The sequence below is a fragment of the Varanus komodoensis genome, unplaced genomic scaffold, assembly GCF_004798865.1.
Source record: "Varanus komodoensis strain SLA01 unplaced genomic scaffold, ASM479886v1 scaffold1, whole genome shotgun sequence".
In the NCBI taxonomy this organism is placed as follows: Eukaryota; Metazoa; Chordata; class Lepidosauria; order Squamata; family Varanidae; genus Varanus; species Varanus komodoensis.
The window spans coordinates 778,767-802,334 of NW_025335268.1; the positions used below are offsets into that span (position 1 = coordinate 778,767).

The 23,568-nt window shown below is 44.5% G+C and overlaps 1 protein-coding gene across 7 annotated transcripts in view; it reads left to right on the forward strand.

Annotated features, from left to right (window-relative positions):
• RPS6KC1 (ribosomal protein S6 kinase C1) overlaps positions 1-16,455 on the forward strand; it is a 112,529-nt gene extending 96,074 nt beyond the window's left edge. For all 7 annotated transcript variants that reach the window (XM_044424124.1, XM_044424528.1, XM_044424608.1 and 4 more), the window contains 3 exons: positions 5,880-5,962; positions 7,031-7,126; positions 16,016-16,455. In XM_044424124.1, the coding sequence (XP_044280059.1) occupies positions 5,880-5,962; positions 7,031-7,126; positions 16,016-16,126 (290 nt within the window). In that variant the 3' untranslated portion in view covers positions 16,127-16,455. The remainder of the gene's footprint in view (positions 1-5,879; positions 5,963-7,030; positions 7,127-16,015) is intronic.
• The last annotated feature ends 7,113 nt before the right edge of the window (positions 16,456-23,568 follow it).

Genomic DNA, 23,568 nt, shown 5'->3' on the forward strand with positions numbered 1-23,568 from the left:
GGCCCTTCTTGGAGAGAGGCAGAGGCACAGGAGAGTCCTCAAGGTGGCCGTGCAGGTGGTCCCCATGACCCTTTCGCCCACAATGCTTCATTCTCAGCAAGGACCACTCAGGAGGCTCCTGAAGTGGGGAGGAGGAAGTGATGGAGAGCAGAATGTGTGGAAGGGGCAACACGTGCCAATCCCACTCGGGCAGTTGTGTTGCCCTGGTTCACTCTTGTGCTCTGTTTCAGCCAAAATAGTGAAAATAAAGAACTGTGACACCTTAAAGACTAACAAGAGCACTTCCATTTGTGGATTGTCTGCCCCACAACCTTCTGTGTGCACACCTTAATTGAAGGTAATGCCTCATGATCTGATGTAGTCCTGGAAAGCTTCTGCTAGAGCAAATTTATTAGCCTTTAAGGTGCCACAAGACTCCCTGTTGTCCAAACAGCCTGACATTCATTTACTTTTTTTTAAATGCAAGATTACAATATTTTTGTTGCTTTTTAAAATAATTTAAGCGTATCTAAGTGGCGGGTGTTTGGATAAAAGGGCAAAGTTGTCCTGAACTCCTGATGCGAACATTTCACTTCTGTTTAAACATCCCTTTGCTCCCAGTGTCCCCTGGGAATCCTTATCACATATTTGTGCTAAAAAAACATTAACCACCTGCCCTGTGCTTTGTAATATCAGCAACCGATCTTTTTATCTCTCAGTTAATGTGCCTTGGTATTTTGAAAGGGGGAGGAGGGTGGAGTGGGGGGAGTGGAGGAGAGAGAGTGGAGGGAAAAATTCCAGTAACAGATTCGATTTACAGGGACAGAAAATTTTGAGCAAATGCCAAGCTAGCAGGGGGGCCATTATTCTGCTCTATAAATAAGTTTGAAAAAAGAAACAAAAACACACACACAAACCTTTTAAATCAACATGTTTTGGTCTAATTGAGGGGAAGGCAAGAAAGATAAATTTTGAAATGCAAATGATCACCTTCTGTTATTGACATACTTTTTTTTCCTTGCCAACATTATGATCTTGGTTTTGAAGAGTCATTGCCAGTGAAAAAAGGCAGAAGACATAAGCTGTTGCTGCTAGCTCCTGAACAATCAGAAGTTTATAAAACTGCCAGTTTAAGAGTGAGGCTAGGAAGGAAGACACTAAACTTTGTAGCTGTGAGAAATCAAAGCTGGGTATAGAGTTTTGTGAATCTGTTGTGATCAGTGGGATTGATTTGTTCTGTGTCAGAATCCTGCTGTCCTTATCATTAACTTATCAGATGAACGTATGAAGTTACTAGATAAGGGTCATGACACTGGTTCATCTAGCCTGGTGGTGTCTATTCTGATTGGCAGCATCTCCGAGTTTCCAGGCAAGGGCCTTTCCTGGGTCTGCTATCCAGCCCTTCAACTGCAGATAACAGGGATTGATTCTGGGGCCCACTACTGTGTAACAATCCTTTCCCCATATTTCCCATACTGGGGGCAAGCAAACTGGTATCCTCCAGATGCTTTGGACTGCAGCCCCCACAGTCTTAGACTACTGGCCATGCTGGCTGGGCCTGATGGAAAATGTAGTCCAAAAAATCTGGTTGGTACCTGATTGCCTATAGATGGTAATATGTCTGGCTTTAGCTGAGGTGTCTTTCTTCCATCTGCCTGCTAGCTGGAGAAGAGTGCATCTAAAAGAAGGCTAAAATGCTTTTCTTTCACTCATAAGTACCTGCTACCGGTCTCTGTAGATCTAGAATGGTGGGGTGGTGTCCCAGGTACAGAGGGGCACATTCCAGGGAAAGCTTGAGCAGGCATGACCCATGAAGTGTGCTTGTGAACTGCCCATCCAATCTGCTTGAATCTTGCTGGTCCTTGCACATAATGCTCTTCAAAGCACCTGAAGAACCCCATTATGATAACGTATTTTAGGATTTGTTGCTACTGAGCCCTGTTTTACCAACAGAAGTGATTTCAACTAGCATATTTTAACATTTCAGGAAAAAAAAAGCTTTAGAAAAATTGAATTTACTTGCACAAGTTGTTACAAGAAACATTGGGGTTTTTTATAAGTAGAGTGGGGGAAAAGAAACATTGCAATTAACTCCAGAGACTCAAGTGCATGTAGAAGTTCTAACAGGCAGGGAAGCTTCAAGGCTGGAACCTCCCAAATCTGGTAGTTTGGTAGCTTGACCTTCAGTCCACCTGTTCCCACACTGCTCTCCTGTTGAATGAGCAAATGAATGTATGTACTTGATTTTAAAATAGTATTGACAAATATACCCAACAAATCACTCACTTCACCAATATCTCTCAAAGCATCAGGAACAAAGTCCAGTCCCCAGTGAAGCCATAATTCTCAAAGATGTCACTTGCATTAGGCTCCAAGACCTGTGTGTTGATATATGTATAAGAATTAGTCGCTTTCCACCATAACTGGAAGTGGCAGAAAGGGCAGGTTGGGAGTGAATGTTTATCATCTTTGATAACACTGTTCTACACAACTTTGTCCTTTTATATTGCCAGATAGCTTCAGAGGAAGTTTTAAATCCCTCTTGTTGCAGCTAACAGGAGTAAAAAGAAGGATCCTTCCTAGCACACAGAGATTCCCTTTTCTTCTTTTATGAAGCAGGAAGTAAATGGCAGCAGGTTTTTAAATGAAGTGTTTCCTATATTTCAGCCTTTTGTTGATATTCCAGAAGGCTGTGAGAGAAATTGTAAAATGCTTACTGAACATACAAGCAAGTGTTGTTGTAAACCCTTCATTGATTAGGGTTGTGAATTGGAAAGATGGTGCAGAAGTGTTTATCCAGTGGGCAGAATGTGGGAGGAGCTCAGAGATGTGCAACTGGTTGAAGACAAAGTCCAGAAAAGATTTTCGATCAGGAGAATTCCTGGCACACTGTGCCATGAGGTCAGGATGGGGTAAGGGGCCAATCAGTGCAAAGTCAAGGCAGAGAAAGAGCTCCCAGCTGGCAGTTCATGGATCAAGGATAGCATTAATGGGATCTAGAATGAACAAAAACAAGTTTAGGCAGGAGGCAGAGAGGAGATAAGTGCAGAAATCTAGAAATACGTAAAAGACCTGTACTGCAGAATCCGGTTCTTGTGAAAAGCACAACTAAAACATTTCTCTGACATGTCAGTCTGGGGGCGGGGGGCAAACAGATTTGTGATACTGCTGGTCTGGCAATAGCCTAGTATGGGTCGGTATGGGTGGTCCTCCAGATGTTGGACTAAAGCTCCAATAATCTCTGGGTATTGCTCTTGCTGGCTGGTATTGATAGGAGTTGTAGGGCCTCATTTCTATCAAGTGTAGAAGTTTCAGCATTCAGTCCCTGGCTTGTTCTGAAAACAAGTTTGAGATAAGTGTGGAACCTCAGCTAGAAGAGAGAGTCTGCTTTTCATGGTGTATTGTCTCAGCTGGTACATAACACAATATAAAAACCAGTGCGAGATCCAGAGTGGTGCACTGCTTAGAATGTTGGACTGGGATGTAGGAGACCCTGGTTCGAAAATCCCACTTGGCCATGAAACCCACTAGGTGAAGTCCAGAAAACGTGTGCTAGCTTACACTCAGAGGCTGAGTATGAGTTGTGTCTGGATCATGCCTGAAATGTGGGTTATTGTGTCATCTGAACCCAGCCATGCTAACAAGCAGTGGCTTGTTAACCATGAACAAACCATGAAGACAACCCATGGTTTGTTGCTGGGTTGTGAGCTCTGGGTTGTTTTAGTTGGGTCCAAACAACACAATAACCTATGTTATCAACAACAACTTATGCTTCAGTAACAACAACACTTGAGTGTGGGTTGCAATGTTCTCTGAACCCAGCCACTGATTCTTAGCCTAACATGCTTTCTAGGGCTGTTGTGAGGATAAAATGGAGAGGAGGATCATGTACATTGTTCTGGGCTCTTGAAAGGAAAAGGTGGGAAATAAATAACAGTAGACAGAATGCTGTTAACAGGGATGTTATGAAAGAATCAGCTGTTTTGCAAGCACAAGGAGTCTTGGCCCAATTGCCAACTTCTCCAGGTAGTGCTAGGAAAAAGTCTCACTGAAACCTGCCACTACCTATATGAGAGGTCTGCACTGAGTAAGATGGACCAAAAGTTGGATTTTGTGTAAAGGCAGGGCCCTATGTCCAGATAGTTCCAAATCCAAATTTCCCCCAGTCCCTCCCTGCGTGATGCCTGCACATGTCAGCACCAGCACCTAATGCAGAGACCTGTTAGAAGGAGCCTCCATCATATGAGAGAAAGCAAAGCAGCTAGTCATTTAGGCTTATAGGTCACTGCCATTTATTGTGTAAATGCCTTTGCTGATGTGAATGAAATTGCTTCATTATTAAGAACCGGTATTGGGGTTTACATTTACTGCACTACTAAAGCTTTTGGGGGGTGAGGGGACCTTTTTCGCTATATAGAATTACATTAGCCAGTTGGACTGTGTATCACTTGAAAGCACTTCACAACCCATGGCTTTCTCATTTTCCCCCTCCTGTGGTGCATTATTAAGAGTAAAGGTAGCCTTATTGATGTGAATACTGAGCATATTACTGTCAATAGGTTGCAGGGGAAATAATGCGATCCATTCAAAGGAGGGATGGCAAATGTTTACCTGCAGCTTTCTCCTAGATTAAGGAAAACATCTTACTTCAGTTCTGAAAGTGGAAATAGATGACTCTGAGAGGAAAGCAGCGTGAATGGTGGTATTGTGGGGATGGGAAAGTAAAAAGTCCCTTGGCCAAAGCATTAAACATCCCAGAAGGCTCTACAACTTTATATACACTTTCTTGCAAATAGGATTTACTGAACACAGTGGGGCTTACTGACAGGTAAAAAGACACAGGGTAGAGACATCCTACGCAGCTCAGGCTTTGGGGCCAGCGTCAGGAATAAACATGGCTGGACACTTGCCCATCACTCCCACCCTAGCAGGGGCCCACAGGCATCCTTGCACCCCACCCTGGAACAGCTGCTCCTCTTCCCCACTGCTTGTGGCTGCTTCTTCCCCGCCTCTTGCTCTGGACCAGGCGACGGTCATGGCAACAGGAAGAGCACGAGATGCTTCCACCCACTCGCTTAGCAGTTCTCTGTCGGTCAAACACGCAAGTGGTAGCAATGACAAGAAAAGGAGGTGAGAAAGAGAAGCACTGTGGGGCACGGAGGGCCCTGCCCTCACTTCTGAGAGAGAGAGCCACTTTCTCAAGGCCATGCCACGAGTGCCATCAGCCTGTCCTTTCAGTGGCTCCGGGTCCACTTAAGAGATTGTCATATAGCAGATGTCAAAATATGCTCTAGAGCAGAGGTGGCATTCTGGGGCCAGCCCAAACCACCGGTGTGAAGAAAAGATTGGCAGGACCTGTTTGCAAGCGAAGTTTGACCTTGTTAAGCCTCCATAGCAGCTTGCTGCCGAATTTCGACGGCAAACCTCCGTTTTCTTTTTTTCCTTGACTTTTAGAGCCACTGGGGGCAGCTGCGGGGGCTGCAGGGGAGCAGAGGGGGCTACATGCTGCCCATCTCTGCTGTGGGCCATGCACCCTGCCTGAAGAATGAAGAGGGGAGCACCTTTCTGTTCAGACTGACTTCCCATGGAGATAGTGGAACAAATGTATTCCCATATTTAATGGTGGGTGGGATATTGTGTGTGTGTTCGGTAAGAGGAAATATTAAGCCTGGAGAGAGGCCCTATTGATATTCCAAACTGAAGAGCAAATTATTTTGTCTGTAATGATGTGTGGCTATGGGGGGACCGGAGGGGGCGGGAGGAAGAGCAGCCTGCAGTAGGGATGGCCAAAGGGCTGACTCCCTTGAGAGATGCTCCACCAGCATTAGAATTTCCTTGTCAATATGAGGTGGAAGGTGGACCTGACCTCAGGATATTAATTGCAAATGTCTTGTATTCAGAAGTTGGTGTTGTCTTTGAAGAAACAGAGGCCTGCGACTGGTGGAGTCTGGGTGCCCTTCTTTTTGAACTCCTTACTGGGAAGGTAGGTGGTGCTAACTGTTATTTAGCAAACGGAGATGTGGCAGGCTTTAGAAACTGAGAGAAAATCTGCAGTAGCTCCTTTAACTAAAGTGCAGGATGAGAACTTTCATATCATACAGAATACAGCAGGTCGAAGGCATTCAGAGCAGCTGATAGTGTTGCATCATTTTGCTGTGTGTGTGCATAGATGCATGTATGCACACATGTGCATGCCCCCCCCCCCACACACACACTTCTAGGGCAAAAGAGCAGTACTTGCATTAATTCAGACACTTTTAATTAAATTCAAGATAGACCTTGCTGATAAGATTGAAAGTGCAGGAAGCCTTTTGCAGGACAAATCAGTGAATGGAGAGTATACACTCCTTTTGAAAGTGTTAACATGCAGGAACAAAATATATTTAACCGTGAAAGCAGTGAATGCAAGTTGTTTGTGGAAAGGAGACAGGTAGAGGGCTGGGGGATTTTTATTTTTATTTACTGAATTTGTTGTGCAGCACTCTACCCAAAGTGGCCCTCAGCACCTCAATGGATTCTTGCTCTGATGTAGGAGGCGCTTGTAATTTTATATTAGCTCTGGTACTTTGGGGGCCTTGTAGAACGCCAGAAAGGCATAGGCCAAATAAAGGCGAGTTGCACAGTGGGAAAACTGGGGATTAAGTTTTGAAGCCCACTTTGAGTGCTGGCTTGGCCAGAAGCAGGGACACCCAATCAGCCAAGTGAACCGGGTTCCCCAAACCATTCTCCTCCTCCCTGACAGGCTGGAGGGTAACAAGCTTATATGCAGGGCCAGAGAGGCAGCAGTTCCTTGTTGGATGGGAGATCCTGCCCCCTGCTCACTTCCCGGCTTCCCCTGCATGTAGTTCAAAACAGAAAAGACGCATGTCGTGTTCCTCAAGGCTGCAGTGCCTCTCTCTCGAGATGCTGGCTGTTGAGGCAGGAAGCGGGTGCAGGAGCAAGAGGCTCAGCACTCCTGTTTTGGCATCATGACTGCAGGGACACAGGCCAGCTTCACATACATCGTTGCGCATATTAACAATACATCGGCTTTCTTGTTGGTTTTTCCTAGACCCTGCTGGAATGCCATCCTGCAGGTATAAACACCCATACCTGTCTGAACCTGCCAGATCACATCTCAGAGGAGGCAAGGTCACTTCTTCAGCAGGTATGTGATATGTCTGTGCATGCTAGACTGCTGCAGGTCCTGGTCAAGGGTGTAGTCCAGGGGTTGAAACGTGTTGCCCACCAGATGTTGAGACCTGCAACTCCAGTCATTGCTGACCATTTCAGTCCTGTTGGCCAGGACTGAAGGGAGCTGTAGGCCATAACAGATGGAGAGCAACCAGTTGCCCACCTTCGGCGCCTTCTGTTGGTCAGCTGCTATTTCTCTGGGAGTGATATTTTCAGCCAAGGTGGAGCTGACACCAATAGGAGCTTCCCTTCCAAAGCAAATAGCAGAAACAGGTAAGCAGATACAGAACAGTAGCATCATGGGACAAAGAGTTTAAAAAACCCACCACTTCTTCCATACCCTCCTTCTGCAGCTCCTATGTACCTTTAAAAATACGTGCAATTACGAATTCCATGAGTAACAGTATTGCATCTGGTTTTGCCTTTATACTCGGTGGGCTGAGGGGGAAGCCATTCCCCAATTCAAATATGAAAGTGCACTGGGAGGCCTGTGGGTTATCTTGGTGCAGTCCCTAGGAGCTGCATCTCTTACCCCAGAATCTCCCCATCTTTATTTAGCATCTCAGCAAATAGAACAGTCTGTTCCTTTAAAGTTTGAATAGTAGCAAAGAGCTGGAATGATCTACAAAAGCCAAATCCAGTGGTGCCTCTACTTCAAACGTAATTTGTTTCAGGAGGCTGTTTGAACTGTGAATCGTTCGAAGTCTGAATCAATTTTCCCCATTAGAAATAATGGAAAGTGAATTAATCCATTCCCAGAATCTAGAAATAGCCATTTTGGTAAACTTAAATAGAAAATATGGCCTCCCAAAAGAATAAAATTTGAGATTATAAACAAGGTGTGATCAAAAGACATGTTGCTTCAAACTCACTTATCTCATTGTTCTTGCCACTTTCTGAAGCAGTTCTGGAAGTCCTCTTTCGTGAGTATCTTAGTTGCACTGCCATGGCTGCCTTGATGTCCTGAGTCGATTCAAGACGAATCGATTCAAGTCAAGACAAATCGATTCAAGACAGGACAAATCGATTCAAGGCTAATTGATTCAAGACAAGAAGAATTGATTCAGGTCAAGGCATTGAGGCAGCCAGGACAGAACTGCTTCAGAAGGTGTCAGGTGTATACATAAAAATGCATGCAGCTGCAAAGGGCCACATGCTTACAGACTCTTTTGGAAGCAGTTCAAAAGCAGGTGCATGACAGGTTGCTTCTTAATCTTTTTAAAGGTGCTTTGTCATGGTAGGATTTTTTTTAAAAATATAGAGGATGGTGTACATGAGGCTTTACAGCTGTGGTTGTGGGAATATATTCAGGGTCCCAAATTGACAGCACAAATCTCCCCATTTGATGAACTTGGCCTCCAACAGCAGCCCCCTGCTATGGCTGATTCAAGTCTAAAGGCCGATGCATTGGATTAAAGTGATACTTTGTGCATGTGCCGTCAGGTTCAAAAATTTTATCCATTACTTCATCTGACAGAGGATTAGCTTCTCCCCCGCCTGTTTTCACCGAGGGGTTGAAAATAAGTGGAATTTTACCACTAGCATCTTTGAGAGCACGGATAAGGCAACGCATAGCTGTGCTCCACTCCTCTGAGACCATTCAGCCGGGCCATTTGCTGTTTCCCTCCTCCCCAAGTTCAAAGCCGCCCATGTCCGAAGGGAAGTGTTCCAGCCCCGGGCTGCACGTGGCTGACTTCAGTGGAAGAGGTCTGCTCCGTTTGGCTACTAAATCAACCTTCTGCTGTGTCTCTATCCAAGGAAACTACCATTCATTTTTGGAGGAAGCTTTGTCAGGAAAAGGAAAAAGGGCTCTTGGCATAGCTGGTCATTTGTCATTGTGATTTTCCTCTTCAACCCCCTCACTGAGGTTACTTGGGTCAGCCCATCAGAGAACGGCGAAGAGAGGAACAGCGCGCACATGCATGCCAAATGTGTCCTGTGACACTGTTTCCAAAAGCGGTGACCTCATTTGTAAAACATTATTGTTGTTGTTATTTTGCAAATGGTTTTCTCAGTCTCGCTAAGTAGATACTCCATAATGAAGAGGCCTCTGACTCAAAACTGAGATGAAGTTCTTCAGACTGTCTCGACTGGCATTCTGCCTGCAAGGTCTTCCTCAGTGCTTGTCCCAGCTAGCAGTGATAACCAGCATGTTTTCTATCCATGCAGATCGGCTGCAATTTATTCTGCATTTGCCTTTCTGAGATTAAAGATCCTTTCTTGCAAAGGGAGAAAACCTTCAGAACATAAATTTCTTTGCACCTAACTTTCCCACCTGCTGTCACTCGTTGCATTAGCCAGAGAATGGCCGAGTGACAGTGTCTGTGACTGCTTATCTACCCAGCTCATGTACATTCACAAAGGAAAGGCTTGTTTTGCTATCCGAGTTATCTTCCCCAGGTGAGGTTTAGAGAGATTTTAAGTGGTGGAGTCAACTTAAGATGTGCTAATGAATACATTTTATGGGGGAATTTCTCACTTTGATTTATTGGGTGTATGCATTTGAAGACATGTGCCCAAAAGAATATAGAGTACCCCTAAATGACAATTGGATGTAGGGAGTTGCATTATACTGTACTCAGTTCTTTAGACAAATTCTAGAAATGAAATTATTCTTTTGATCTGTTCATTTAGAATGCGACAGTCTCATAAGATGGCAAAATGTAAACTTCTGCTCCTTTATCCTTGGTAAATATTTTCATGCCTCTTTGCTGGTTACTTCCTTTCAAGCAATCATTCTCTCTCAAAATCCTCAGATATGTCGAGTTGGCTTCACTTTTTACATAAATTCAGCACCCCATGAATATATTGTTGATTTTCCAGTGCAACATAAACAAGCAGCTTAGTTTTAATAATCCTGGCAATCAGCTGCTCCATTTTCTGTACACTTTGTTTGAGATTTCCTAGCCTTTATAGGTTTCTCAGCCCTCTTCACCTGTTACTTGTAAAAAGTTAAATATACACCTTGGTTCTCAGAAATGTACACCTGAAAATGTAAAGTCTGCATACAACAAGCATGTGCTGACAAATACTAGAATTGTAACAGGTACACATATTGCCAGGCAGTCAGGATGTTTAGTGGCTTCCTCTGGGCATATACCTGCTGCTAATCCTGGATCTATGGCTACAGAGTATAAAACTGGAGGGTTGGTAGATACCAACAAGGTGAAGCTTGAAAAGGAGCAAAGAGCAAGTATCCCCAACCGGCAGGCCAGACTGCATCACTGTTGAACATAGAACCACAAGCTATAAGAAATCAGGGAAGGATTTGAAAGGTTACAATGGACAATACAGATCAGGAGTGTGGAATCTATGTAGCTTCCATATAGCCTGAAGTACCTTATCCTGTCTAATTTTGGAAACTAAGCAAGGTCAGGCCTGGTTAGAATCTGGATGGATGACCTTAGCGATTGTTATGATTATTGTTGTAAACCATGCAGAGAGCTTTGGCTATGGGCTTTATAGAAATGTAATAAAAATAATTTGTTATTCCCTAGAACCCCAAGATTATCAATGCCTAAAGAATCTGGTTTGGGGGTGGGAATACATTGGATTTCCTTAGCTTGGCTCCCTAGATTCTGGCCAGCTTTCTCTCTGCCCTAAACTTGCCTTGTACCAAGTGTTTGTGTGGGCATCCAGCAAGATGCCAGTCCAAGCAAGTCTGTAGGCCAGCTTCTGCGCATGCCATCTGTGCAAGCGGAGTTCTGCTTCAGCACACATGACTTGCAGGCTTAACGTTCTTTTCACAAAGAATTTTGTACTTTGCACACTTTCTGCAAAGAAGACTCTGATAATCCTGAGGTTCCTTGGATTTGATCTCGGCTCAGCTTACCTCCTGGCCAGGGCTGAGCAAGGGAAAGAAGTCCGGTGGGCAAAAGAGAGCTGAATTCTTGCCTGATCCTTGCATTCTTATCCAAGATCCACCAACTGGAGCCTTGTGCGGGGAAAAGGCAAAGTAAAGTCAATTACCTACTTTACCCTATGATCCTTTGTAGGACTTCTTCATTGACTTGGAGTGTTTCAGAGAAGAAGGGAAGAAGGCTGGAGCAGCTTCCATATACCTTGTGCCTCCCCAGTCTCTTCTTCTCCCCATCTTGCCCCTGAAACACCCCCTTTCACCCCACTCCCAAGTCACTTTCCTGGCTTTGGCAGCCAGTGCAATTCTTTTCACACTGGCTGCAATGGGAAGTGTTGTGTTAGAATTCTAGTTCCTAGCTTTGAAGTCAGAGCACTAGCCCTGCCTTGGAGCTAAGAGTTGAAAATATCCTGTGGCCTCTCAGGTGCCTTGGTGGGCCTTAGGATCTTTACCTGCCAAGCAAGAAAGTGTTAGGAATCTGCTGGGGGATGAAATCTGGTGGATTTTCATACGTAAGTTGGACCTCCTGGTTCAAGTTTGCCAGCCCAGCAAATTCAGTATGGTGTGATTGGAACTGACTTGCGAGTCTCATTTCTAAAATGGGTCACAATTTGTGCATTTAGTAAACAAAAAACAAACTGCAATTGAAATGTGTACATAATTGGAAAATTTGCACAAATCATCACCCAAAAACCATATGGTACTTAGTGATTTGTGCAAATGGTGTGATGGCCACCTGCTTTCTGGATGTCCATTTTGACAAATTGACTGATTTTAGGAAATTGCATTAGGTCCAAATGCGCACAAAAGACCATGTTTTGTGCAAACTGTGCAAATTTCATTAGCGTTTTTCAAAAAGTGCGACTGCTTCAGATGGGATCTGAAGGAAAAAAAACCCAACCCAACCTGCTTCCAGTCACCAGTTTGGAAGCAAGCAGGAAGCCCATGGGGCTCAAGTGAGCTAGACATCGCTGTGTCAGCACATCCTTACTCCAGGGCCTCTATCGGTGTTTCTTTAGATCACAGAACTGTCCAATCGGTAAACAGAGCTGCACAATGACTTGGGCAAAGACAAGCAATTAATACTCATATTTTACAGGTGAGAAACACTGAGGTTAAAAGATAAGCAATTAGCAAGAGGTCAGCTGTGATGGAAGTTCTTGTTTTTTGTTTAACTTTCAGTTTTATTTGCTATTCTTAAAATACTGCGAATCAGTAACCCTTAATGATGCACTGCAGCTTACCCCGCAGTGTACCAACACATCTATTTTTAAGTAGGAGGGATCTAAAACTCAAAAGATGGTGACTCTGAAAGAAAAAGGCACTGCTGTTTTAGTTGGAATTTCAGAGCAACAATACATATTAGGCTAATGTGTTGCACTCAGTTTGTAACTCACTCTTCCTTCAAGGACCACATCTGCGAGGGTTATTCATGTTTCCACAATAACAGAAAGGAAAGACTAGGAGTTTCTGTCCCACCATGCCTCACTGCCTCAGGTTTTATTAATAACACTTTTCTTCCAAGATGCCAGAGGATACAGGGAAGGGAGGAGTGATGAGGCTCTGGCGCAGATTAATCACAGCCAGGCTCCACGAAGCATCGTTGTCAGCACCAGGCCACTTCATACGGCGTGGCCTGGAGTCCTGAGTCCCCTGACACAGGAACACGCCACAGGGGGCCATGGCCAGCTGGGAGCTACTTGCAGTGAGTAACACAGGAACACGGGCTGGAATGCAGGGCTGCACACGTTGTGAATGTGGATGGTAAAGATGCCCACTGAACATTATGCGAGGGAGGAAAGCAACGGGTGTTTCAGCATCCTCCGTGTAGGCAGAAGGTGCCCTCCACCCTATTGCTACTGCCACTTGTGGGGGTTTGTGCTAAATCACACCACTGCCCCTAAATGTGGAAGCGCTGGCTCTCACACCCCACTTGGTGAAATATTTTATAAATATACCTTAATACTTCATCCCTTACATTTTTGCCATGGCCATAATATTCCTAATAAAACTGAATCTCCTTTTAAATGAGTCCAGTTTATTTAAAAGTAAAAGCAAACATATATTTATCTGTATTTAAATCTTTGTTATACATTGTAAAATTTAATAACACTTGTTACTCTTCTTAGTCTGGTACTGTTACTTTAAAGAAATTGTTTTAACTTATGCCTAATTAAAACCGCCTCCAACTGATAATTTCTTGCTTCCACTCCCCTTAGCTCCTCTGTGTTGGCTCAGGGACATGACCTGAACTTCTTTCTCTGGTCAGGAGCTCACTAGAAGGATAGAGGCTTGGACCATAACTATCTTTCATAATGGATTCCTATTTTTTTAAAAAGAGGAACAGCCTTGTTTCCGTTTCTGCAAATGTTTTCCATATGGTTAGGACACAAGTGAAGGAGAAGTCTTTTGGTTGTCTTCAAAATCTTCTTGAGGTCATCTGCTCCTCAGCTTCTCGCCTAGGTTTTGCCTGAACTGACCACAGCAGACACATTATTTCTATTCTCTTCCTTGACAGTGTCTTTTATTTTAGAATCATAGAAGAGTAGAGTTGGAAGGGGCCAGAAGGCCATCAGGTCCAACCCCTGCTTGGGGCAGAATTCTCAGCTGAACCATCCCTCTCAGATGGTTGTCAATCCATGTCATTGTGAAACATAGCATTAATTGCATTTGGGGTCATTATGTAACCACAGCCAAAAGTGCCTCAGGCAAGGCAAACACTGCACAGGAAAGGCCAGGAAATTTCTGTCAGCATTAGGCAGGATTTCAGTTCTCAGCAAGTACTAATAAGTTAAGGTTTGCTCCATCTTGCTATGGATAATAGCAAAATCTGCGTAGCACCACTGACCTTTTCCCTCCATAACAATAGTTTGGCCTACTAACTTTATAAGAACATAGAAAAGTTTTCTCTGAATGCATTTCATTTCTGTTTACTGGAGATTTTAAGTCAGACGCTTAGCTTTCAAAAAGTATAAAGATGATTTTAAAAAGACTTAACTGTCTTTTGTGTCTTTCTGGGGTCACAAAAGTACCCCACCAAACTGTTTGGTTCCCAGACCTGTTTGTTGTTGTTGTTATTCGTGAAGACCTGTTTTGCTTATGTGTAAATGACACAACATAACATGATACATGATACAGGATGAATTTATGCAGTCTCAGCCAGGACTTTCTGACTGAGGGCTCTCCATCATCTCTGTATCTGCCAGCCCACTCATCTATATTTATGAGCCAGTGATAGTTAATAGAATGTTTGTTAATTGGCCTATGAATGCCTGACCTTTTTGATTCTCCTGTCCAGTGTTTAAACAAAGAGGATTAATTGTGCACCTTGACGCCTAGAATGCTTCTCTTCCTTAGTATAGAAACCTTACCCACAGTTAGCAGGCCGCCATTCAAAGAAATAGTGAGAGGGAAACTTTTTGCCCCTCACTAGTAACCAATTACAGTCACAACAGATACCTCATTCTGTGTTTTTACACTGACATAACACTGACAGGGTATTTTCCATCAGGCAACTTGAGCCTGTATACCACCCCCTCACTCCTTAGACAGCCTAAGCCGAGTGAGCGAGCTTGTCACAGCTTGTGGCTTATTTAACTGAAAATAATAGGACCGTTGGTGAAGCTTCTGCTGGTCAAGCATCAGCCCATCTTCTCCTCCCTCCCTTCTGTTAACATTAAAACTTGACAGTGTAGCTCAAGTGGGCCAGGCATGTTTTGTCTTTTGGTTCCTGTTGTTTGAAATCTGTTACTGTATTTTAAATCTTTGCACTGCTGGTAGGTTTTATTTCAGTTTTATTTTATTTGGATTTTATGCTTTAGTTGTAAACATTTAAACATTCACATGATTTGTTATAATGTTGTATTTTATCACTTTAAACCATCCAGAGATCTTTGGCTATTGAGTCGTATAAATAGGCAATAAATACATGTAATAAGCAACATGGAGGAAGTTTTCTTCCTTTCTGAGGTACAGAGATCTTGTGCAGCCAGATTTGAAAAGTATTATTATTAATTATTATACATTTATATCCTTTTTAAATTACATGTATATCCTTTTTTTCTTCTTGTGAAGAAGCTCAGGTGCTTTACATAGTTCTTTTCCATTTTATCTTCACAACAACCACCCCACTGAGGTAGGCTGGGCTGAGAGTGTGTGACTGGCCCAAAGTCACCCAGTGAGCTTCATGCCTAGGTGGGGACTAGAACCCAGATTGCCTGAGTCCCAGTTTAACGGTCTAACCATTGTGCTATGCTGGCTCTCTAATCACATTTACCAAAGAAGAATATAAAGAGGAAATAGGAGAAAAGCAGGGAGTGTGCACAGGAAAAAGAAAGGGAGTACATTAAGTATCCACCTAATTATTTGTCAAGCAATCAAATGCAGCACGTAGATGGGTCAAGGCCACTTCCCTGGAGCCTTGTGAGATGGGCAGCAGGTGACAAAAGCATAGGAATAAATGTTCCATGTTTTCTGCAGCTTCCCCCAGCCCGGTGCCCTCCCGGGATTTTGGAAAACAAATGCCATAATTCCTGGCCGTTGGTAATGCTGGCGAGGGTTAGGGATGGAAGCTGAAGTCCAAAACTTCTGGAGGGCACTGCAGTGGAGATGCCTGTTGCATCGAAGCAGTAGGGTCTTTGGGGGCAGCTGAGGAGCTCTCTGCCAATGGTGTGTGCAGCCAAGGTCGGAGGAAAGTGAAAATTGGCACCAGTGGGGCCCTCAAGAAGGTGAGAAGGGGCAAGGATGTGGGTAATCACTTCTTCCTAGAAACCTCATGTAGCTAAAGAGGGGTTGGCCATGTATAACTTAGAGGTTTCATTAGAAATGATCGCTAATTGTGCCAGCTTGTGGAATAAAACCACTTCTTTTTCCTTTTTAGTATATTATTCTTAATTTTGTTTCCCAACACACTTGAAACTTCAAAGCTCTGTGCTAGTATGCTGACATGTTTGCTACGTTGCTTCATTCCCTAAACTGACCTTCTTACTAACTGTACTTTGTCTTAAGCTTTTGCAGTTCAATTCTCTGGAGCGTCTCGGTGCCGGAATCGCTGGAGTTGAGGACATCAAATCTCATCCCTTCTTTGCCCCCATTGACTGGACAAAGTTATCCAAATGAAGACGCCTCTAAGCCCTTGGGCCATGCTTGGGTCCTGTGACAGATACCTGCTTTGGCTTGCTGCCATTTTCAAGACTTTTGGATGTCTCCAGGCACGATAAATAAAGCTGGAGATTGGAACCGTAGCTCCAAAAAATGGACTGTCTCAACGAATCAGTGATGGGACAAAACTGCGGTCAACACTACTGGGCACTGAACTTAGTTCTCCTTTTCAGTCTGGAAGGAGCTGTGACATGGCAGAGCTGCCATTGAATCTCCCCATCCTCTCTTTATAGCAGGGGTCTCAAACTCATGGCCTGCGGGCCAATTGCCGGGACAGGCGGGGCACGGGGGAGGGACCCTGCGGCCTTCAAAGCGCCGGTGGTGCCTGGGCCGGCCGCGGGATGAGCGGCCCACCACCACCGCAGTGGTGGAATACTTGATGCGGCCCAGCCTCACCCAGACTCTACTTCCAGCGGCCCCCAGGTAAGTTGAGTTTGAGACCCCTGCTTTACAGTGTTTGGAAAATACATGACCTCCTCCTCCTCCTCACCCAATTTCACATTATCGGCCACCATGTGGGGTGGGGCTAGAAAATGCATGAAAAGAGTGGGGTTGACATTTTAGGGGTTAACCCTGCGGTCTTGCTTACATGTAGTTCTGGCGTCAGAGGGGAAATTATGTGTAAGCAAATCCACATGTGCTTTGTTCCATTTTTTGAGTGTTGATGAATGTGTGAAACTCCTAATCGTAAATGCCGGCACCTACTGTATATGCCAGCAGAAAATAGTGTCACTATTCTTCATCTCTAGGCAAGGCACAGCTGGGGCTGTGTAGGAGGTTTGAGGAACAGGGAAAAGGAGACTAACTTATTAATAACATATGCTAAATACAATACTATGGTGCTTCTGCAGAATTTGATGTGTAATATAATCTCCATGTGGGGCAAAGAGAAAAGAAAGCTTCCTCGTAGTCTCATGTACAGCATCTTCCAAATGCTTGCATGCCATCTATCAGAAGACGGAAGAGGGTAATTTAGCATTTGTTATCTTGTGCTTGTAGGTTGGCAATGTTTGTTTTAAAGCACTAACTCTTTAACCTCAAGTGAATTTTATGTTTTACGTCACTACAAGCTAGGAATTGCTTTAGTAATTTAACATGGACCAAGGAAATAGGATTCTGAATAAGTGGAAGGATCTGTTTTTTTCCTCCTCTAACTGGTCTGCCACATTTCTGTCTAGGGTATTTTTAGCTCTGATCAGCACAGACAGATAAATCGAGATGTGCAGCGTTTTTGAGTCTGTGGGGAACTTGGATGTTTGGATGCATCTCTGGGTGAGAAATGGATCATGGAAAGCTGGCATTTGTCAGGCAGAGGTTCTAGCCCAGCCATCACCCTGACCTGCTGGTTGTCTATGGGACAGGTTGTTGTGGGTTTGCGTTTTGTCTTACATTTTGTTTACATGGCCAGTGTTCAACTGTGCAGGATCCTACCTGCAAAATGAAATTATATAGCCTGAGAACTCAGTACCACATAATTTTATAAGATGCATGTGTGGATAGACCCTTTGTTCTGGAAATGTCATTTTGTCTGCTCTACAATTCCACAGCTGGCCTCTCTCTTCTTTCAGAAACAGTCATTCAGTTTGTGTCTGTGCAGTGAAAGAGGGCTCCCAAATAAATGTACTCACATTTTGTGGGGTGGGGTTTCTTATCAAGAAGAACATTTGGAGACCTTTTACTAATAGGAATGCTACTCCTAATTTGAGTTCTGTTGCACCTGTCATGAATGTAATCTCTCCAAGGGAGATGGCGGCCCTCTTCTTGAAAATGGCCATTCCTTCCAAACAGACTTGCCAAGAAGTTGTTGCTAGTGGATTAAGCGTCTAGCTAGCCTCCTAGTCCATTGGGGCTGTAGTAGTTGTGCCATCGATACTTAACATATTGTGAACTTATTTTCCACCTGGCAAAGGTGGAAAAACAAAGAAAAGTGACGCTGCAGGCTCCAAATGTTTTGGGAAGGGATTGGAGGTGGGGTGTGGGGTGGGAGGTGAGGCACCCAAAGTTGATATTTACATAAAAAATAAAGAGATTTCCTTTTTAAAAAAGCCCAACAGCATGTTCTTGTTAAATTTGTAACCTGTTGTGAGAGTTTGGGAAAAAACCATTTTAAGGTGATTTTTTTACAGCATTCAGTTATAAAATTCTATTTGTATTTTCTTTCCCGTTGCTTCTGAGTGATGCTTTGGAGGAAAGGAGTCCTTGTGCCAGGAGCTGTCACCAGATACAGCCCAATGTATCAGGGTACCCTCATTCCTGATATTTGGTTCAGAGACACCTCCTTCGGCAGCAGAACACACCACACTGGGAAGCTCTCTCTGTTGTGCAAAGCCAAGCCTCTGAAAGCTTCCCAAGAGTTCAAGTACCTTGATGTACAGGGATAACTTGGATTGCAGGGCAGCAGCTGGACCACAGGAAGTTCCCTTCTGCTGAGCTCATCTAGTGTTGTTCTCATGGACTGCCAGCAGCAACCTGGGGTTTCTGGCAGGACTTTTCCAGCCTATCTGGGGATGCCAAGCGGTCACACCTGGGACCTTGGCTTATAAGAAATGTGTTCGACCACTGAGCCACCGGACTGATGCAGGCCAGGGGCAAGCTCTCCTGCTCCCCTGTTCTCCTGCACGACCTTGTGCTGCTACTGCATGCTGGGGATTTGGGGCCGGAGGGCACTGTCGCACTCCTATCCCGCTTGTGGATCCTGCAGGCATTCTGTGCGAACACAGCGCTGGAGTAGACGGACCCTTGGTCTGATCCTGTAGAACACTTCTCTTCTGTCCTTGTACTGCTGCTCCTCTCCTGCAATTGGTTCATACCCCCTTCCTTCATCACACCCCCTTGTTGTATCCACCTAGGACTGGTCTTGCCACTGGGCAGAGTGAGGCATTCACTTCAGGCGGCAGTTGCTGGGAGGCGGCAACAAAGTGTTGGAGGAAAGAGCTGTGGCCACACAGCTTGCCCTGCATGCTTCCCCCTCTACAAGCTATCCAGCTGCCCTCAGAGGCAGCAGCGCAAGCTGCCTCATTGCCAGTATTGAACTTCCAGCCCCGTCAGCTTCTATACTTGGAATGGGAGGCAGTGCCACCCTATCTTTGTCCTCAGGCAGGAAAACGCCCTTGGCTCTTACTGTTTCCACTGCTGCTGTGTCTGCCCTTTGCCGAGCCATGCAGAAGTGATGGTCTTGCTCACCATCATGTTCTCGCTGGCAGGATTCTCAGTGTAAGCCACAACACCGGTGGTTGGCAACAGGTGACCACCCTCTGATTTGCTCCAAGGCTCTCCTCAGGGTGAAACGGAGGGTGGGTGGCTTCTCCAAACAGCCCTGCCAGCCACGTTCTCATTTGCTGCAGTGGGACCAGTTGGGCTCAGCTTCATGGGAAGGCCAGTCCTGAATGAGTGTGCTGTCCTTGGGCACTCAGACCAACATTGTATGTTGGAGCTGGCAACCTGGTGCCCTCCTGATCCTTGAAACTACAACTCTCATAAACTCTCAACAGTGCAGTCAGTGTTCAGGGATTGTGGGAGATGTGGTCTAAGAAATCTAGACAAGGTGTCGCCCTGCTATAGACACTAATTCTGAGAACTCCAGTGTGGTGCTGGCATGCCTATGGACAATTGTCTTGGCACCAATCAAGTTTCATGCCTCCTAATTTTTATTTTATTTCATTTCCTAAATGTTTTACTTCCTTTTACTGGAAGCTTGACCTGTCGCAAAGGAGTTGCTCTCCAACACCATCTGCATTCAGGTTCAAAGTGGTGCTGTTCTGTTTTGGAACTCAGACTGCACTCCTTCCTTGTTCTGTAGGTTCTAGGAAAAATGATTTTTCCTTTGGCCTCACCAGCTGCCTTTTGGGCAGTGAACATTTTGGGACATGCTCACCATGGATGGACAAGCCTGCCCTCTACCATGTCAGCCATTTTGTGAGTGCATGGACCTTTAAAACAAGAATACCAACCTGGGGCTGCAGGGGTGCACTTACTTCCATTTGCCAGGAAAGTAAATCCAGCAAGAACGACAAAATGAGCAACTCACAACTGTGAGGCTGAGCACATCAGCTGCACCTCAAGTTGGGGACTTCAGTATTTGGTGCTTCTATATGCAAAGGAACCAAACAGCCAGTCCAACCAAATGTATGTAGCATTCACGGAGATGCTTCTACACCATTATGCGTTTAGCATCTCTCGCCAATTCTTTCCTTCCCTCAGCTTTATCCGGAGAGCAAAGGGCAAATTCCTTTGGTAAAGAAGTTTCTAACTTTTCAACAACTGTTGCTGGTCATATGTTAACCTTCAGTTTTTATGGGCCATCCCCCATGTGCATCTGAACAGGCTACATCTGTCTGACACCAGACTTGGATACTAACACAAACTGGAAAAGGAAGAGACTTCATTTAACCAAAGGAAATCTGGAAGGTCTTTTTTTTCTTTTGAAAATTTTCTGCTCCTGTTTCAGCCCCCATCCCTTGTGATAAAAACATAAACCATGCAGTCTGTAGCCAGGTCATCAGGAGAATCACTGCGATGGAGGCCTATCCAACGTTACATCATTCTCCAAAACCCCATGTGGACAAAACCATTCCATGGCTACATAACAGGAACTCCCTCAGGTAAGGCACTGCAACAACTTCCTGTGCTGAGAGGTGAGGAAATATCTGAAGCAGGGAGGAATAGAAAGCTTCCTTCCAGCGGTGCCCTTGTTATGGCTTTGGAAGAGCTTCTCAGTTTGAAGGCCACTCTCCCTAGGGCTGTACTGGAGACATGAATGTTAGCTGCTCTTTATTTTTGGTCTTTCGGCATATTACAATGCAAGTTTGTTGGCCTTTCAGAATATGTTTTTCCCTTGCATAGTGGGGTACGTAAGTGTACCTGTCCATCTAGTAGGATTTGCATCCCCCTTTAAAGTATCACTGTCCTACATGCCGTACAATATAAAATGATGATCATTCAGTAATGAAAATACAATAAAACAATACATGAATAGAACAGCAGAAGGCAGAATGTCAGTGGAAACTTATACACGTTCATGCAGAAGTAAATTGCATGAGGTTCAATGAAATTTCCTGGTAGGTTGGGTAAGGGATTGTGGCCCAAGGGTTTTAAGCAAGCGTGTCTGTCCCCCAGTAGAACGGGTGCTCTGATGGAATGGAGCGTTTGCTCTTCGCAGTTCGCAGTGTGCTCCACCACTTGCCCTGGAAGGTTGGTTGATGCGCCGGATTAGGGTTCAGTAGTATGCAGGGAAGGGAAAAGGGATGAAGAAGCCTTGTCAGATGTGCCTTGTTTAGCCTGGATATTGCCCGGTTCATGCTGGCAAATGCAAGTTCTGAAAGCACAACTGGAAAGGAAACTTTTAGCCTGCTTGTGGAAAGATAGTAAGGAGAGAGGGGACAAAGGAGAGAGAGGGACACTCGGGCCTCTCACAGGGACTTCCAAAGCTTGGAGGCTACTGGAAAAAAGGCCCTGAACAACATGGAAGGACATTTCCAGCAGGTAATGGAATAATACATAGAATGGGACTTCAGCTCCTGCAAAAAATGCTTCTGATACATTGCGATGGTAGGTTTTATTCCACAAACTACCTGGGATGGCAACATTGTGACTCTGTTGAGTTATAAGCAGGCTGAGGATTAGTCTTAGGAAACCCATGTGGAACATTTTTCTTATTCAAAAAATTTTGTTCATCAGCCATCTGCTTGCAGTTTCAGCTACAATTTAGGCCATGGAACCCATTTTTAGAATAAATGATGATTATTAATAGCAGTAGGAGAACAATAAATTGTATTGAGCACGTGCAGAGTGCTTCTCCTAGAAAAACCATAACAGGTTGTACACCCTGATAATTCTTACTCCTACTAGTGTTGCTTTTAATGGCACAGTTCATTACATAAGATAAGCAAGGGCCACAACTTTGCTTAATAGCAGCAAACTCATTCTCCACTGTGAATCCTTACACAGAAAAACAGAAACATCTACACACAAGAAAATGGTACCAGCAGGCTCATGAAAAAGCCAAATTTGTAGAAGTCCAATTTATCTTTTAGAAGAGAACCCTGAAGGATGGGAAAGCAGTTTCTTAAGGATTGAACTTGCTCAGTAGCCATGGAATACTGACTCTATTAAGAAGAGGCAGAGTGGAATGGAGTATCATGGAAGAAGACATGGGAGTCTGGCTGGCTGTAATTCTGAACATGAACACTCCATTTTGCTGCAGGTCCTACTTACTCTGGTCGGTAATTTATTTATGCACTATTTGTTTTTGTTGTGGGAAGAGTAATGAGGACTCATGGATGTAGCTGACCCATCCTGTGCCACAAACATATTGCTTGGACAGGCAGCTATTGGCTGAACTTCTTTGATCTCATGAATTGGCTGCCAGAGGGAATGCAGAGAAGGAGAAGCTATGGAAAGGCTCTGGATTAGTGAGATGTGAAGCAAGGTGGGGCAGTGGAGCTGGAAGAGGAACTGCTCAGGAAGGGTAGACAAGAATTCTGAATGGAGATAGAAACCAAGAAGAGAAATGAAAGGCCAGAGCCAAGAAATACTGAAGAAAGTTCTTGTGGTTTGAAGTAATTGAACAGCTAATTATATTCCCCATTCATTCATACATAGCAAAAACTGGACCTTAAAGAAAGCTCTCTAGAAGAGCAGTAAAGACCCCAGATAATCAGATGGTATATTTTTCCAGGAGGTCAGACTAAAATTGCTATATGGAACCACAAAAGACTATGCCCATCCCAGCAAGGGACATCTCTTGATTTAAACACACACAGTACAATGCCATCTCAGGGGTTGCATGGGAAAGGTCTCCAGTTCTTTCCTGTGGCACCACAGGTTTATTTATTTTATTTATTTAAAACATTTCTATGCCGCCCCCATCGCAACAAAGCCTCGGGGCGGCTCACAAAAAATACAAAAAACAAACAAACAAAAAACAACAACATTTAAAACCCCTGGTGCATTCTCGGCTAATTTAAAATCCTAATAAATACAATAATTTAGCAATTAAAATAAGTTTTAAATAAAAAGGTCTTAGCCTGGCGCCGAAAAACAAATAATGACAGCACCAGGCGGACCTCTCTGGGGAGCGCATTCCATAGATGGGGTGCCACCGCAGAGAAAGCCCTCCTCTGGGTACTCACCCTCCTAATATCATTCACAGAGGGTTCCCAGAGAAGGGCATCCATTGCTGATCTCAAGGAGCGGGAGGGCATATATGGACGCAAGCGTTCCTTTAGATATCCAGGTCCCAAGCCGTTTAGGGCTTTATAGGTCATAACCAACACCTTGAATTGGGCCCAGACTTCAATCAGGAGCCAGTGGAGCTGACGGAGAACTGGGGCTCTAATGTCCTCGCCACCTCCTCCTCCTAGGTAGCTGAATGAGGAGAGTCCAGCTTTCTTTCAGGTCTT